Source organism: Plodia interpunctella, chromosome 17 (assembly GCF_027563975.2).
Source record: "Plodia interpunctella isolate USDA-ARS_2022_Savannah chromosome 17, ilPloInte3.2, whole genome shotgun sequence".
Taxonomy (NCBI): domain Eukaryota; kingdom Metazoa; phylum Arthropoda; class Insecta; order Lepidoptera; family Pyralidae; genus Plodia; species Plodia interpunctella.
In genome coordinates this window covers 5249773-5267587 of record NC_071310.1, presented here as the reverse complement: position 1 = coordinate 5267587, position 17815 = coordinate 5249773, and the positions used below count along the sequence as shown (strand labels likewise).

Here is a 17815-nt window from a genome sequence, read left to right as displayed (position 1 = left end):
TTTATATATTACAATTATATTCCAAAATAAATAATGATAATAGTCATTCTTATTATAATGTACCTACTTAAAAATCATATCAAAATAATTTAAGATTTTTGTGATTAAATCTTTAAATTTTTAACCTTAATTTTTTAAACTAGCGGCTCGTCCCGGCTTCACTCAGGTAGAAACATAATTAATTATACACCTAAACCTTCCTCAGGAATTACATATCTATTGGTGAAAACCGCATTAAACTTCGCGCTTAAGTAATTTTTGAGTTTATTACAAACATACAGAAGTATACAAAGTTTTTTGTTTCTTGTTCATCCCACCATCCGATCATTATCAAATATATATTCCCACGGAATGTTAGCGGACCCTGGGCTCCGGCACCCTGCGGCTTGAGAAGCGACTGGGAAAACTCAGTTGAGACAAAGAAATTCCAGCGATGCTATTAATAGAGTATTAAAATATGTTTTCAAGTGATAAATGATGATTCTGTTTATCTCAATCTCCAATCAATATACAAATAGTCGTAGCGTCGGCGTTACTACCATTAAATTAAAAATTCATTAGACCCCATTTAGATCCTCATATGTATTACCGGAAGGTTGTTCTTTTTGTTTGTATTATACACATAAACAATAATATCGCTGTAATTAACTAATGCTTATTTTGTCACAATAATATGAATTTCATAATCATACCAACAGTATAAGCCAGTTGGCCCACGGATCTCTCGCGTATAATAATCTTAGTGTTTGTCATGTCTTTAAAAAATATTTTACGCGTTACTAAACCTTTGAATAATTTTGTATTAGACTGTTTGAGGTAAGTCTCAAAATATATTCCAAAAATAATAGAACGCCTTACAAGTAGACTTGCTTTTCGCGCCAATCTAATAAATAATGGAAACTGTTTGTTTTTCTTTTTATATTACATCTCCGAATTGCTTACTTATAAAGGAAAAATTTGGACAGACACGATAAGGCAAAAGAGATACTAACAAAATACGGTGTGTATTATTTAATTATTTTCTTAGGTAAATATTCCACTGCTCTGTACGTATATTTTTTTTGTATGTGTACCTAAAATAATGTGGAATGAAGGATTTTGCATTGTGTTGTACCTACTTCAGTTAGAGATATTCTTCAACATTATTCATCTGATATTTTATCAACAAAACGGTTTTGTTTGTTTCATCCGAGGGTTATCGGGGGTCGAATGGACCGCAACATGGTCCCTAGTTTAAGAATAAGTAGTCGGTGGTGAACAGTGGTGAAGACAGTGCGCTGAAAATTCATAATGGTGTCGGAAGTTATTTCGGGATTACAAGTTTCTAAGTATGAAAACAATTATTATCTATTAACATTTTGTTCTGCTATTGACTTTGAGTAAAATAATCACTAGAATGTTATCTAGCTTTTGTAAAGGTTATAAAGAAATACCGGGAAATGTCTGTTGTACTTTCTTGTAACCGACCGTCGACAGTAGAGGGTTAACATTTTTGTATTGTCTACACCTGCTATTTTTAAGTACGCAGGATATAGTGATATCCTACTTATGCTACACTTATAATCGCTTTGAAAAACTATCGCATTATGTATGTATTTGTTTATTTAAAAAATTGAAATTTGCGGGTATTTTTACATTTATTCATATATGTGATTTTTGTTCAATAGTCAGCAGCTGTTCATTATTTACAGCAATAACATTTATTCATTCATCACATTTCTTTGAATTCACAATCATTGAAATAGTTTTTTTGTAAAATTGCTTTTTTTATTTTTATTTATTTACCAATCAAAATAACAAATAAGTACTTATTTCTAATAACATAAGTAAGAATATGTTCCTTATTATTAAATAAGGAAGGTAATAATTATCATTACCTTCCTTATTATTAAATAAGGAAGGTAATGAATTATCATTACCTACTTTAAATACCTTATAAGGCTAATTGATTTACGTATCGTAAAATATTTCTAACAAACTATGTGACCACCAGATCGATAGAGAATGACCTGCGTCAGCAAGTGTCAGAGCTGCGCACGCGCGCCGCATGGTTCCAGCCGCGACTGGCCATCGTGCAGGTGGGGGGGCGGGAGGACTCCAACGTCTACATCCGGATGAAGCTGCGCGCTGCAGAGAACATCGGCATCAAAGCTGAACACATCCGGTTCTCTAAGGATATCACCGAGTCTGAGGTAGGTCTATCTCACCAGAGCATTGGCCAGTTTTCCGCCAGTCATTAAGCATTGGAGACCAGGGTCCGCATTCCTACATTTTCTTATTTATTTCGCACGATATTTTTCATCCAGGCCAGACCAGCGCCTTGACGTCGTTTATTTGGCGATAATTTGTTTGAATTTAGAAGGATTACCAAACAGACCAGAATTATGATAAGACCAGAAGTCAATCATTATTTCTATAATTTGGTAATTGTTCGGTAATTATAAGATTATTATACATTAATTACCTAGTCAAATTATTCCTTTTAGCTACAATTTGTCCCCAGTATTTCAGTGTCAAGCGGTTCGAAAGGGCTAGTGAGTGTTCTTGCGAGAACGTAAACATATCGCGATAGAAGAAATTAGAAAATGAATAGCGCCATTATTAGCCATTCGTAAATATATTGAATATAGTCCTGCAACTATTCCTGCTAGGCATATCGGAGGTCATAAACCGATGCTGTGAACGAATCGATGCAAAATAAACAAATTGATGAACAAACATGAACAGAGGGTCTCTGAGTCGGAGGACCCAGGTGCGTGGCTGTTTAGCTCTTCGGTATTTACGCCACTGCACTGACGTTCATCATCATGGTTATTCCATGGTTTGACGTGATTTCTTAAATGGGGTCATTGGAGTTTATTTGCATCATTGAAGGCCTGACATCTGACTTCTTAGATAAGAGTTGTTTGTTTGCTATATTATCAAGAATCAGTTATGTCAGTAATGATGTAACGCAGGTTCATGTTTCGATATTAAAATTATGTTAACACTTCTTGTCTGTCTCAGGTTCGCCGGGTAAAACAAATAAATATTTAGGTGTACAATTTATTATGGCCCTTCCTCAGGCATCGCACTATCTATTGGTGAAAACCGTACAAAAAGTTACCCTGTTCATTCTGATTTTAAATTATTTTACATGTGAGCAATACATAACTACATTCTTGGACATGAAGTTAGGTCTTATACTACCATTATTTTTAAAAAGTCTGAGAAAAAAAGTAGGAGTTATTTAGTACAATTATTTTTCAGTTCAATTTTGATTAAGTTGATATAAAAAACATTAAAAAAAAACAAATGCCGAAGTTAATAAAAAAATAAATGTTTAGTTACTGGCTGAAATAACGAAGTTGAACGAGTCGCCGGCGGTTCACGGCATCATAGTGCAGATGCCGCTGGACACCAACCACCAGATCGACTCGCATAAGGTCACCGACGCCGTCGCCGCCGACAAAGATGTCGATGGGTATGCTGTACTTTTCTCATTTTTTTATACTACCAAGCACGCAAACACGCATGCGGCCCACCTGATGGTAAGTGACAGCCTATGGACGTATACAACACCAGAAATGTTACACGTACGTTTCCGACTTAGTGTCTTAGGATATTTGGCCACAGTATTTTGTAATGACATTAACTCTCTCACCTTTCAAACCGGAACATAAATGCAAGCACAGTTGTTTGTTTGATTTCTCTGTTCTTAATTCAATTTTCTTCATAATTGAGTCTTTTTTAAATTTGTAAAAGGAAAAAGATATTATTATTGAAATATTATCACATTAACGAAAGAAAACAGCAAGTTATTGAATTAAATTACACGACATCAAAATATCCAAAATTGATTAATCTTAGGTTTATTTATCCAGATATAAACGAAAGTTTATTTTTATTTATGTATACTACGTCTATAATAAAACGTAGTAGTACATATTTTTATACATGCGATGGTAAATACAGATGCATTGTTATCGCCTGTTTCATAAGACGAGTAATAAAAATCAGGCAATTTAAACTTTTATTCCAAATCGGTTGTTGCTGAAAATTCTACGTCACATTGTTTTTATGTGCGTTCGGGCAAAAAAACTAATAATATCCATATGTTTCTCTCAGTTTGAACACGATCAACGAAGGCAAAGCCGCAGTAGGCGACTTGTCAGGCTTCATACCGTGCACGCCAGCTGGTTGCGTGGAGCTGATCAAGCAGACAGGAGTAACTATTGCCGGGAAGAACGTGGTGGTGTTGGGAAGGAGTCGCATTGTTGGCACCCCCGTCTCGGAGCTGCTCAAGTGGGAACATGCCACCGTCACCGTCTGCCACTCCAAGACTAAGAATCTGAGTGAGATTGTGAGTTTCCGTTTTCATTTATGAATAAAATATAAATTTAAGCCGGACACGCACATGAAGACTTCGATCATTTTCATTAGTTATTATCAATGATACACGTCGATTAGTTATGCTCCCCTATTCCATACATCCCTATTAGCTTGTCTCTACTAGCAGGGAAACAACATAACCATTACATTATATTTGTTTGTATCATTATAGACGAAGTCAGCCGATATCCTGGTGGTAGCCATCGGCCGGCCAGAGATGGTCAAAGGCTCCTGGATCAAGCCCGGAGCTGTGGTCATCGACTGCGGAATTAATCCTATCAGTGGTACTTATGTTCCTCACTCACCATGACAGAATAGGCGATAGGAAACATGTCTTGGAAATACGCCAACTTTGGATTTTTTGTAGATTTCCATTCAAGTACCGCACATTATGTTATTGATGTTATGTTGATTTTAATGCCGGCTAGCGTACAATAGACGGAACAAGGAATTTCTAAATATTGACAAAATTGACGTAAATTCGTCAACATTTGCTTCCCCACGCTGAAACTGTTGCGCTGGTTAGTGCTCAGTGGCCAGCTTCATCATGTGGTTCAAATCCATAGATCCGGTCATATTGATAAATATCCTTTATTGATTCGTACATTTTAATTTTGAATTAGACTGATTAGAGTGGAAATACCTAACTATGCATCAATTGTAAGCTTTTTAGAACTTGGTAAGTGATCGTCAAAATTATTTTAAAATTATTTATCACTGTTTATTGACGACGCAGTGGTAAAGTTCTTGCCACTGAACCGAGAGGTCCCGGGTTCGATCCCCGGTCGGGTCATCATGGAAAATAATCTTTTTCTGATTGGCCCGGGTCTTGGATGTTTATCTATATATGTATTTGTTATAAAATATACTATCGTTGAGTTAGTTAACACAAGTCTCAAACTTACTTTGGGGCTAGCTCAGATTGTGTGATTTGTCCTAATATATAATATATTATATTTAAATAAATGGGATGTAGATTAGAGCAATAAGTTCTATAAAGTTGACTAAGTAGATTATTTTCGATGCAATTTCAAAGAAAATTGAAAAAGAAAAGGTATGTGTTTTGTTACTATTACATACTAGCTGCAGCCCGGAGTTTCGCTTCCTATCTTCACAATAACAAACACAATACTAAAAAGCATGTAATTATTATAAAATACCGTGCCTACATGTATTCATATATTTATTTATTATTTTTCATATTTTTATTTATTTAACTAAAAACAAATAACACACTTGACAATAAGACAAAACGATACTTGTTGTTGTGTCCTTGGTGTGTTGTGTCTCATGATAGAACCAAATATTCAGGTCATATTAGCAGTACCTTATGGTATAGTCGACTCGAGTTCAAAAACAGTCTTTTTTATCCCCCAAAGATGAGAAATGGGTGGTACAAGTTTGTATCATAAACGCAACCCATACATTGTGCCGCGCGTGGTGCTGGGGAAAACAGATTCTTCATAATTTTAATTTCTCCAAACTCAGATCCATCAAAAGCCAGTGGGCAGCGTTTGGTGGGTGACGTGGCGTACGCGGAGGCGCGGGAAGTCGCGGCCCACGTGACCCCCGTGCCCGGCGGCGTGGGGCCCATGACCGTGGCCATGCTGATGAAGAACACCGTGCTGGCTGCTAGGCGACAGCTCGAACGGATACTGGCGCCGTCATGGCCACTGCAACCGCTGAGAATCAAGCCTTTGGACCCACCACCGAGGTAGTATTAAAAGTAGTTTTATAAAATTGATTTCAATTAATATATATGTATATATATTACTTGTCCTATATTTGCCAAATGTCTCATTACACCCTATTGATCGCAAAAGAAGATAGAAATGGAACTGCCTAAAGAGGGTTGGAGTCAGTTAGGGGGCCGGCCGTAAAATCTAAGCCGACTGCAGAAAATGGAAATTCATTCTCCAATTTTTTCTCCCACAGTGACATCGAAATCGCTCGCTCTCAGAAACCAAAAGATATTGCGGAGTTGGCTCACGAAATCGGTCTGTATCCCAACGAGGTGTCGCAGTATGGACGCACCAAGGCCAAGATCTCACTCTCCGTGCTCGACAGGTTGAAAGACCAGCGCGATGGGAAATACATTGTGGTTGCTGGGTAAGTAAATGAAAAAATATTCTGTACATAGGTTCGAATAGCATTTGAAAAATGGTCACCCAAGTCAATTTTTGATTAGTTACTAGTTAAGTCATAAAAATTGTATGTTAAGATTCTGACATAATAAAAAAAATATTTTTACGCATCTCCAACCCTTTGCTAGTATTGTGGATATTTTGCTATTGAGAAATGTTCACAGATACTTACCTACAATTGTATTACGCCAGAATTTATTTAAAACTATGAATATTTTGATCAGAATCACGCCAACTCCTCTCGGCGAGGGCAAGAGTACCACACTATTAGGGTTGGTGCAAGCGCTCAGCGCGCATCGCGGGAAGAATGCATTCGCCTGCATGCGGCAGCCCAGTCAGGGACCTACTTTCGGGGTCAAGGGGGGCGCTGCGGGAGGGGGCTACTCTCAGGTGAGAAACATTGAGAAACACTTTATAATGCGTATGTAACTTTCAAAGTTAAGAAGAGCGCCGTATAGCGTGGAAACTATGTAGTAAGAAACCTTAAGAAATTTAAATATTATATCAGTTCAGAATGATAAATATTGAAAAATAATCTTTCGCTAATTTTTTGTGAGTGGTATGGCCGAAAATCAAAATTGCAAAATTTTCATTTCATCTATCGAAAGTCTACTTATTTTGAGCATCAAATCGCCCGAATCGTTCCATGTGCGTCAGCTGTAGTTAGAACTACAGCTAAATAGTTAATTAATAATTAAATACATCACTAATAAAATAGGGTATTGTCAAACTGCCGATTTAAAACAAATCATATTGTCTTTTAACAGTGTATTTTCCGATAATACGATTTACAGGTCATACCAATGGAAGAATTCAACCTGCATCTGACAGGAGACATCCACGCGGTGACAGCCGCCAACAACCTGCTGGCCGCGCAGATGGATGCGCGCATCTTCCACGAGGCCACGCAGAAGGACGGGCCTCTGTATGATCGCCTTGTGCCAAAGATCAAAGGCGTTAGGTAATCTTCTCCTTCTCTTAGCGGTTCGACACGGCGAATCGTATTAGTGAACACCAATAAGACGCCAACGATACAGCATTATCCGTACTGTTATAGAGATCCTTCAGCGTGTTAGATTCTGTCTAGCGAGTGTCTGGCACAACAAAACCGCGATAAATTTAAAAATCTTTTAGTTGTTAACACTGAATATACTTCGAAATATCAATTTGATACTTTCATTATTTTATTAAATATACATATACTTAGATGTTTAAGAATCCTTGACTAAATCTCAATGTATAGCATAATTACGTAATATTTTGAGCGTACATTACAACTTTTCCGTACTTTAATATTTAGCAGTATAATCTTTCAGTTATAGTCTTTTTTCGCGGAGCACGGTAGTAAAGCCGAGTACTGTGTACTTGTAAATAAGTCATTATTTTTTGCATAGATAACTGATCTATGTGCTTATTTCCAGAAAGTTTTCCCCAATTCAGCTGAGAAGACTGAAGAAACTCGGCATCGACAAGACAGACCCTGACCTGCTGACCCCGGAGGAGCGGAGCAAGTTCGCCAGGCTGGACATCGACCCCGAGAAGGTCATGTGGAACAGAGGTCAGTTTGGTTTATGTTTTCCCGCCAACCGTTATATCTATTTTAAATTCGCCCTGTTCGTAAACTAAAACATTTAATAGGTAGTCTTAAAACGCTGACAAACATAAACAGACAAATACTAAAATAATATCGGAACGCTAGTAATAACGTGAAAGTATGGATAAGGTTATGTGTGAGAAATCAAGGCCTATAACTTTTGAAAAATAAAATTAATACAGATCCGGTGTCTTTAATATTTTGTGACAACCTAGACTGCATTGTCAACACTTTCTCGACTTTATCAAAGCTGTCGAACAACTTTATGACCTGTATTCGCACTGGTGATATATTATGCATGTTATATACATATAAAACTTCCACTTCAATCACTTTATCTATTATAAAAACCCATGAATATCAGTTGCGTAGTTTGAAAGTTGTAAGCAAACATAGGAATAAACAGCATGAAGCGACTTTATTTAATACTATGTAATGATGGTAGTACTTTACACAGCTAGAAATAGTATATAGGGCTTTTTATCCCGAAATTCTCACGGGAACGAAGCCAAGGATGGACTGCTACAACATTTTTTGTAAATAATAATTTAACAATTAATCAATGAAATTGTATAAATTCCAGTGGTGGATCTAAACGACAGATACCTCCGTAAGATTACAATCGGTCAATCTCCCACCGAGAAGGGTCTGACCCGCGAGACCTGTTTCGACATATCCGTGGCGTCCGAGATCATGGCCATCCTGTCGTTGGGCAAGGACGTGGACGACATCAAGGAGAGGCTCGCCAGCATGGTGGTGGCTCTGGACAGGCAAGGGCGACCGGTTACTGCTGATGACTTGGTAAGACTTTAGAATGTTTCTCGTCCTTGCATATATACACCTGGGGGCTATACGTGTTTTTTGTTTCACTGGTCGGAGGGATAGCGTAAAAAATGGATACATAGTCTTACAATTTTGATTCGGCTGATTTTATGAACGTCAACCCTCTTCGGGAATGTCATTGCCTATCAGGTATACCAAGGTTAAACGTGCCTTATTGAAGGAATGAAGCTCAGTGAGGTCGTGCCGCACTTGCAGGGTGTGACCGGAGCCCTGATGGTGCTGCTGAAGGACGCGTTCGAGCCGACGCTGATGCAGTCGCTGGAGGGCACGCCGGTGCTGGTGCACACGGGCCCGTTCGCCAACATCGCGCACGGCTGCTCCTCCATCCTGGCCGACAAGATCGCCATGAAGCTCGCGCGCGAACACGGATACGTCGCCACTGAGGCCGGCTTCGGATCCGATATTGGTTTGTATTTTTTTTATAGGCTACTTGACAGGGTAAGAAAGGTACTAATATAAATTCGAAAGCTTATGAGGATTTATGTGAACATGTATTCATCATTATTGTTATTACTCTTTCACGCAAAATCTACTGGACAGATTGTTATGAACTTTGCTACACGAGTAGAATATTACCTGGAATAACACATATGGTATTTTTATCCCGAAATTCCCACGAGAACGGAACCCCGAGGCGCCATATATAGCCATATGTCATACAAGCTCCATTTAATATTTTGTTTTGATATTAAATATAAGTATCTGATTTAAAGAAAATCTAATCTAAAACAAGTTACCTGCACTTGTTTTAGATTGAATTTTCCTTAAATCCGATTTGGGTTAAACCCGATAAAAACAAACGAATGATTTTTTTCTTGGGAAAAGCCGTCAATTGATTTGGCAATCGCCCAATCGCAATTTTATGATCGGCTATTTAAAAATTCAAAGGTATTTCCCAGAATTTTTCGCACTAAATTTGAAGTATGGCCAATTTTTTATTTATTTTTGTTTACAGTAATGTCCTATGACGTAATGGACCTTTCCCATCAATTTTGAACCATTCATTTTACTTCCGGTACTCAGTCTGATGCCGATATTCAGCGGGTTTGTTTTTGTTCAAATTCGAAATTATTTACAAAAATGTTGCCTAAATTGTTGCTGAAAATGTCAAGGCTATATATTGTGTCCCTTAGTTCCCTCATACGACGATCTCGGAAGGATATTTTGGCATTACCTAATTACTAGACTTATATAGCTTACAATGATATAAGAAAGAAATTACGAATAAAGAATATACGGGTTATACATGTATCCCATAAAGTAAATCGTACATATTTTGCTACATAGACGTGTGAATAAATATCGATTGCATAAAATTAAACTTAAAAAAAAATATTACATTACATTATTATTTTCTTTACATCGAACAAACAACTCGGAGCTAGTTGAGATTACCGATAACTGTTCGCAGGCATGGAGAAGTTCTTCGACATAAAGTGTCGTTCGAGCGGCGCGCGGCCGCACTGCGCCGTGCTGGTGAGCACGGTGCGCGCGCTCAAGATGCACGGCGGCGGGCCCGCCGTCAGCCCCGGCGCGCCGCTGCATCAGGTCTACGTGCAGGTACGGGCTACGCCACATGTTAACTAATATTGTTCGTTCGTTTCTCCATTCGTTCGTTCACATCATGGTCCATACGTGACGAGCCACAAGTTACGCATATTTCAAAAAAATATTCTGATCAAAAAGAAAAACTCATACCTATTGCCACAGGTGCTTCTTTTGCGATACAGACTCCAGCATTAAGTGTATTGTTTTTCTTTCCAGGAAAATCTGGACTTGCTCAGCAAAGGGCTGTGCAACTTAGGGAAACACATTAGTAATGGCAACAAATTCGGAGTGCCCGTCGTCGTCGCCCTCAACAAACACGGGTTAGTTTCTCTGTTTGTTTCTTTCTTTTAATAGTATTATGTAAATGTCGATATACTCGACATTACATGTCGGCCGGTATTTAGAAAAGTCACGCCTTTAGGCGACTTGAATAGAATCTGACAACAGTATCACCAACAGACTCGACAAGAAGGAAGAAAAATATAAGTAAAATAGACTGACTTTTCATATACCTACAATATTTAATTATAATAATTGAATACAATAGTTCATATACAATACATATATAATTTAAATCTTTGTGTATTTAAGTATTTTTTGTATAAAAATATAACAGACTTTTAAATTGATTAGCCCCCAAACGCTAAAGCGCCATGTTATGACGTCACTTCTTTATAAACCTTAGACGATGGAACCAATCTACTAGACCGCTAATAATGACTACTTGGATTAGTGAATGTTGTGTTAGCGATTTAATAAAAGAACAACATTTTTAAAGTAAGTTTTGGCTCGAAAAGTAGTTTCTTATAAACCAACAACAATCTGATCGACCACTGTAGTCAAATACGAGTATCCTATCCAGCAACGACACGCCGGCCGAGCACGCGCTCGTGCTGGAGTACGCGATGTCGCATGGCGCCTTCCGCGCTGTGACGTGCTCACACTGGGCGGCGGGCGGCGCGGGCGCGCTGGCGCTGGCCGACGCTGTGGTGGCCGCGTGCGACGAGCCGCACCGCTTCCACTTCCTCTACCCGCTGCCGCTCTCAATACAGGACAAGATTCACAAGATCGCTACCGAGATGTACGGCGCGGGCGAGGTGCACTATACCGACGATGTGCTGCTGAAGATCGAATCGTTCACGAGATTGGTATGTTGTTGTCAATAATTTATTTGGAATTTAGGCCTTAATTATATTTCTCTCAAAAAACTATAAACTATTAGAATTTCGGAACTACCACTACTGAGAAGAAATGCCAAAAAAGTATTAAAAAATAGTTAATGCCAGAAAGGCCTACCATTCTTTTTTATATGATTTTTTTTTTCAATAATATAAGACAGTACTTATGTACCTACCTACATAGTCAAAAAGTATACATAAACCTATTATACCTACGGAGTACGGAGAAAACAATAAACCAAACAGAATACTTAGATATACGTAAGTATTTTTCTTCAATTCTTCAAATCTTGGTTTCTATTTATGTACTTATTTTTCGTGCAATAAATTAATAATTACAAATTATATAATACCCTCGGGAGTCAAAAATGTTGCTCAATAGTACATAATTTACTAAATGAAACACACAAGATTTTGCTCTAAAACTGTTAAATTTTCAGGGCTACGACAAACTTCCAATCTGCATGGCGAAGACATCGAACTCCCTCACAGGCGACCCGGCCGTGAAGGGGGCGCCCACGGGCTTCGTCCTCAAGATCAACGACATCTTCGTGTCCGTGGGCGCCGGGTTCGTGGTGCCCATGGTGGGGGAGATCTCCAAGATGCCCGGGCTGCCCACGCGCCCCGCCATCTACGACCTCGACCTCGACACTAAGACCGGAGAAATACAAGGACTCTTCTGAATTCGACCAATAAATTGTTTTTGTTATTAATCTTTGTTTTTATTATTATTTTACTTTTAATTTATTTATTTTTACTTTATTACCGAAGCATGGATTTATATCGACCTTTATTTAAAGATCTAGACCTTATGACTCTGCCATGCATGTATATTTTTGAAATCTGTAAATTTTTTAAAACAAACTGGGACTTGTTTGTGAAAGCTAAAGACATTTATCTTAGAAATACAAGAAATCCGGATAAAATAGTGTTATCGATAGTACCAAGAACATCTTACCACAAAAGCTGCTACGCCATGTGTGGTAAATTATTCAATGCGTTTCCGAACAATATTAAAACACTTCCAATAAAAAAGTTCGTGAAAACACTGCAGTTGTGGCTCAAAGAAAAATGTTTCTATTCTGTCGATGAGTATCCGCAATGGAGGCAACAGTAAGGTCTCAATAAAGTTTTTGGTATAATAAAATCTCAACGGGTATATACATTTTAATTTAATTATATTTTATTTGAGATATTGTTATTATTGTCACTTTAATTTTAAATTGATTTTATTTTATTTAATTTGACGTATTATTGATATTGTTATTATATTATTAATTATTTTGGTATTATTGACAACTTTATTAATTGACACTTAAATATTTGTACGCCTATAAGGCAGAATACATGTTCTATCTATATCATGACCACCTGATTGTAATTCTGTATTCTGACAAATAAATGATTTGATGTAAAAGGCGAATGTAAAAGAAGAACGAAAATAATCATGGTTCGATTCCCGTTTGAGCCATATTTTTTTCATCTCTTCACTTAAATTTAGTTTAAATGAAGCACGTGTGAAATGAATTTATATGTAGCCACGTCAAAGCGATACCAGTATTAGGTAGGACTAATAAATTATGTATGCTGTCTTAGAATATATCTTATACTGTTTGTTTCAGAACTATGTATAGATGGCCGGCCTTCCAGCCGATTTTATTAGTTTCTACCGAAACTAGACGGGTATTCGCTATTCGGTTAACAGACGCCACCGTGTGCGCGCGTGGGCAAGTGCTACGCTCCTCGCGAGATCTATCCGTGATAAACATCGAAAAAATCGAAACTGATTCGGGAAAAATGTGCTGTTGTAAACCATTTTCTTTTCTTTCAACAGATTTTAGTGTGATCGATTAGATTAGAAAAATTGTGAAGATAATTATCGATTCAATGCATTCGTGAATTAATGCATAATGTAAATAATTTTCTCTTGTAAGACTTTTTAAGCACTCACAATGCAGCGGACCAATAATGACTACTGAAAATAAGTATAGCCTCTGACACTGCTTAATATTGACTGTATTTATAGTGTTTCAGAAAAAATGCGAGCATGTTTTTTTCAATTCAATAATATTTATTAAAATAAATTCAAGCGGTGAGTGAAAAGCAAGCGGCTTTTACGAACAGACGCTTCGATCAGTGAATTTAAAATTCAATTTATTAGTATTGGTATAATTAGTGTAGTTAGCTTAACATTTCATTTATAGATATTGGAATGAAAAAATGAAATTTCTATTGTATATTATTGTGTTATCGAGTACTTCGGTATGGGGCTTCAACAACAGCTGTTGCGAATCTGGGCGAGTGATGTTAAAAAGAAAGACTACCTGTTGGGAGCCAGAAACCAACTCGACAGTCAACATACATTTGAATTGTCCCAAGAGAAATAAGCAAAAGCTGAACTACACGATTGACGACAAAGGAACCCTAATTTTTTATTATTATGTGGTACTACTACAAGAAAATCGAAGAATAGAATTACCTTTTGGGAAGTGAGTGTATATTATATCTTTTTAAACTTTTAATAACTAGAAGTCTATGACTATGTTGAGAAGTGATATAATTTTTTTCATAGGCGATGGACTAGCAACATGTCACAATTTAATCTCAATTAAACTAATGACCCGATTCATACAGCTAAATGTCAATGTAACGATGAATACGAATTTTTCAGATACTGCATAGGACAGCAGACCGTTCTTAATGACACGAAGCTAGAGAAAACAGAAAATGCAGTCGTGTATTGCCTGGACGATGAAAGCGATGACCCGGTCACTACCGACGTCAAAGCTTACTGTATGATAGTGTCGGCAATATTCTTAGCGCTGACTGCGATGGTGTACTTGTTGTTACCAGAAATAAGGTAATTTGGTTAATAATACATGTTTATTTATTAATACCAGTGTTAGTAATAACAATAACTATAAGAAGAAGAATAAACACAAACTAAAAATTTAATGACAATATCATAATCCACAAATGCGTGGAGCCCGCTCATCAAAAGAAGTCGCTGACAAAAACCATGTGACCGATATATTATTGACAGTTTCTCGTATTACCTAAATCGCTGCTCTCACAAGCATATGGTCTGACCATTTTGTTGAGAGCTGTTTTATACGATATGGTCAGATTTAGCTGACTATTCATGAAACGCTACATTTACATATAATCAAGTATATTTATTTACACCTTTCAGAGACCTCTTGGGAAAAAGTATAATAAATTACTGTGTTAGCTCAGCATTAGGATTTATGCTACTTATTATTATGAGCCTGATGGAATACTCTGATATGAAACTCTGTGCAGTGAGAGGTAAAATAATAAATTAAAAATTTACAATTAAATAATAATCTTAATGAGACTTATTTTAATGTTTATATTTCAGGATTTCTGACGTATTTTTTCATTGTCGCCAGTTTCTTTTGGACGAATGCTATTTCAATTCAAATTATTATAAGTATGAAGTAAGTTCGTTTATGTATTTTTATTACGGTATAACATTATTATTGCAAATATCTGCAGAAGACGTCCGGTTAATATATTTCAAACAAAATTACCATATTAAATGTAAATAGTGCAAAGTTGTAGTATTTTTTTTATTCCGGATGTTTTCAGACGGCCTTACCTATACGATAGAGGTTGGCAAGAATTTGTTCGGTACGCAATATACGCGTGGGGCTGCGCGGGCGCACTCACTCTGTGTGTGGTGATCGCTAACTACTATCCCGGGGACCATAAGCGCCCGGGGATTGGTCTCATGCATTGCTGGTTTGTTGGTAAGAAATATATGATCATAAGTAATGTATTTTTGAACAATGCAATGCAATGCAATTTTGAACAATTTTTGAACAATATATATATTTATATATATATATATAATATGTTTACCAAATTGTAATTTTCTTTCCCTTTTATTCAGACAATCATCATGTATACTACTTGTACAGCGTGATGGGGGTTATAATAATAGCAAACACTGTAATCTTCTCGTGGTGTCTGTACCATCTTTGGTCACAGAGTTTCAATTCCAGTCATATCAAGGCCGTAAAGTATAAGTATGTATTTCTGTGCAAAACTTCTATTCTTAACTGAACAAGTTTTACTATAAAACAAGTTCTATCACATTATAAGTATGACATCATATCACTTTGGCGCACCTTTGTCACACCTTCAATTTTGATTGATTGCGTATAGCAGGTGCAGTGTCAATGCAAACTTTTTAATGATTAACTATATTTTTTACATAAACTTGTATGTATGAATGCGTATGTTTGTTACTTCATGTTTAAAATTAAACTTAGTACAATTGTACAATTTTAATTATTACGTTTACTTGAATAATGTGTTCTCGTAAGTCTAATAATTGTATACTTTCAGGTGTATGTTGAGTTTGAGACTGTTTCTGCTGATGGGAATACCGTGGATCTTTGAAATAATCAGTTCCTTAACAGAATCGGGTATAGTCACGTTAGTATTAATTTTATATCTTACGTATGCACAATGATAACATTATCTGTGTGTAGTATTTTTCATAAAGTTTTCAGAGTGAATAGTAGTTTATAAGAACGATATTGAAAAAACAAACTTATCCATATTCATGGACATGCTCTTTGGCGTGATAAAAACGCAATATTCACATGAATAGGTACTGTATATTACTGTGACGTACGTACTTAAATATTTATTTGAATGAATGTTTCACATTATTTTTTATGTCTATCAGTCGCAGGCAGGAATCCTAGTACCTAACCTACGTACAATGCCGGCTATTACATTATCGCGAAACAGTTCGCCGAGCTTGGGCAGATTTTTAATTGCGGTAAATAAAAGCTCTCATACAAACTACGCAATGATCATTTACTTGCGTCGGCATTTGTCAGAGTTCGGCAATAGTGTATAGCCGGCATTAGCAACATTTTTTCGTTTCAGAGCCATATTGGACGTCTTCACCACTCTTCAAGGACTACTTACATTCGTGGTTCTAGTACTGCTTCGACAGAGGGCGTTGAAAGCGATGCTGAAGCACGGCTGGCTTTGCTGCTTGTCGCCGTCGGTCGAGAAGCACTTGGCACTGGTGGAGGACGTGGAAGACATAGCCGAGCATACAGTGGACTACAGATTGGATGATCAAAAAAAATAACGGAACCACCAATGGCGTGGCAGGGTAGTTATAGAAAGACTAAATTATTGTTAATATTTTATTGATTTTATCATGGGCCGGGTTGAGATTGAGCTTGGCGATGGCTGATCTCGTTCTTACAATATCTTTGTAGTCATTTTAAGCAATCAAGAGCCATGCGATAACATGAATTATGTAGGTATTATTTTTCTTTGATTTTACATAATTAGAAAAAAAAATAAAACTGACTCTGCCCTCTCGCTCCTTAATAAAAGCATGTCAAATTCACGCTCGATCTACGTTGCTTGATAAGTCGAGATGCAACATTTTATCTAACCGTATAACTATATTGTATATATTTAATTCGTATGAGTTTTAACAGATGTTAGAGATACAATTACCTAAGTATTATGTGATAATGGAAATTTAAATTTAGTTAGTATTATTTACTTCCGATAAGATACTTCATGAAAACTCATACTGTAAACGTTGTCTATTGTACATTTGTATATAATAAGAAGTAATGCCAGGAGTATACTAGACTTTTTTTAATTTTATTGTTAAGGGCAACTCAAAACAGCTTTAACGTAGGTATGTCTATTTCTAATAATAATAATATTGTAAGTATGCAATTATGCATATAATGTCTTAATTATTACCACATCGTGTTTATTTGTATGTCTTTGAACCTGTATGTTTATTGCGTATTTCCTATTTAAAATCAAATAAGCAAGATATCTGATTCCTTTGTTTCCCTTACATGACGTATTTTGATAACTCTAGTCAAATACCTATTAAGAAGTTATGCTGAAAATTTAATTAATATTTCTATTTAATGAACAATTTCCTTATTGCACAATAAAATCTTTGTCATGACATGATTTTTTTACGTATACCGTTTCCAATTTTTTAAATCAAGGCGATGTAATTTTGTTAATTCTTTTTTGCTTCTTATTTATTAATACTAGTTCAGTACCCGAGTGTAATTGAGGATAGTCTTGGCACGTGGGTATTATAAAAT

General features: G+C 36.6%; 2 protein-coding genes across 3 annotated transcripts; both read left to right on the top strand.

Annotated features, from left to right (window-relative positions):
• The first annotated feature begins 736 nt into the window (after positions 1–736).
• pug (pugilist) lies at positions 737–12391 on the top strand. Of its 2 annotated transcripts, none has more exons than XM_053757837.1 (16): positions 737–816; positions 1994–2192; positions 3327–3463; positions 4108–4342; positions 4544–4655; positions 5860–6085; positions 6307–6480; positions 6740–6905; positions 7310–7476; positions 7937–8073; positions 8693–8910; positions 9148–9358; positions 10364–10512; positions 10717–10820; positions 11363–11648; positions 12119–12391. In XM_053757837.1, exons 1-16 carry the CDS (start codon positions 752–754, stop codon positions 12359–12361), a joined length of 2829 nt encoding a protein of 942 aa, XP_053613812.1. In that variant the 5' UTR covers positions 737–751; the 3' UTR covers positions 12362–12391. The 2 variants fall into 2 exon arrangements, with proteins under 2 accessions (XP_053613812.1, XP_053613814.1); XM_053757839.1 differs by lacking the exon at positions 737–816 and adding an exon at positions 1194–1328.
• Positions 12392–12875: 484 nt separating this feature from the next.
• LOC128677175 (G-protein coupled receptor Mth2-like) lies at positions 12876–17670 on the top strand. Its single transcript, XM_053757845.2, has 9 exons — positions 12876–13770; positions 13883–14167; positions 14350–14538; positions 14872–14987; positions 15061–15139; positions 15291–15451; positions 15595–15730; positions 16053–16142; positions 16605–17670. The coding sequence occupies exons 2-9, from the start codon at positions 13899–13901 to the stop codon at positions 16813–16815; spliced, it is 1251 nt and encodes a 416-aa protein (XP_053613820.1). The 5' UTR covers positions 12876–13770; positions 13883–13898; the 3' UTR covers positions 16816–17670.
• The last annotated feature ends 145 nt before the right edge of the window (positions 17671–17815 follow it).

Bases quoted from the DNA above. Each gene is read 5' to 3' on its own strand.
- LOC128677175 (XM_053757845.2), top strand. From the start codon at position 13,899: ATGAAATTTCTATTGTATATTATTGTGTTATCGAGTACTTCGGTATGG. The intron at 14,168-14,349 runs GTGAGTGTATAT...CGAATTTTTCAG, and splicing joins ATAGAATTACCTTTTGGGAA to ATACTGCATAGGACAGCAGA. The intron at 15,140-15,290 runs GTAAGTTCGTTT...GGATGTTTTCAG, and splicing joins CAAATTATTATAAGTATGAA to ACGGCCTTACCTATACGATA.
- pug (XM_053757837.1), top strand. From the start codon at position 752: ATGTCTTTAAAAAATATTTTACGCGTTACTAAACCTTTGAATAATTTT. The intron at 6,086-6,306 runs GTAGTATTAAAA...TTTCTCCCACAG, and splicing joins CCTTTGGACCCACCACCGAG to TGACATCGAAATCGCTCGCT. The intron at 11,649-12,118 runs GTATGTTGTTGT...TTAAATTTTCAG, and splicing joins TCGAATCGTTCACGAGATTG to GGCTACGACAAACTTCCAAT.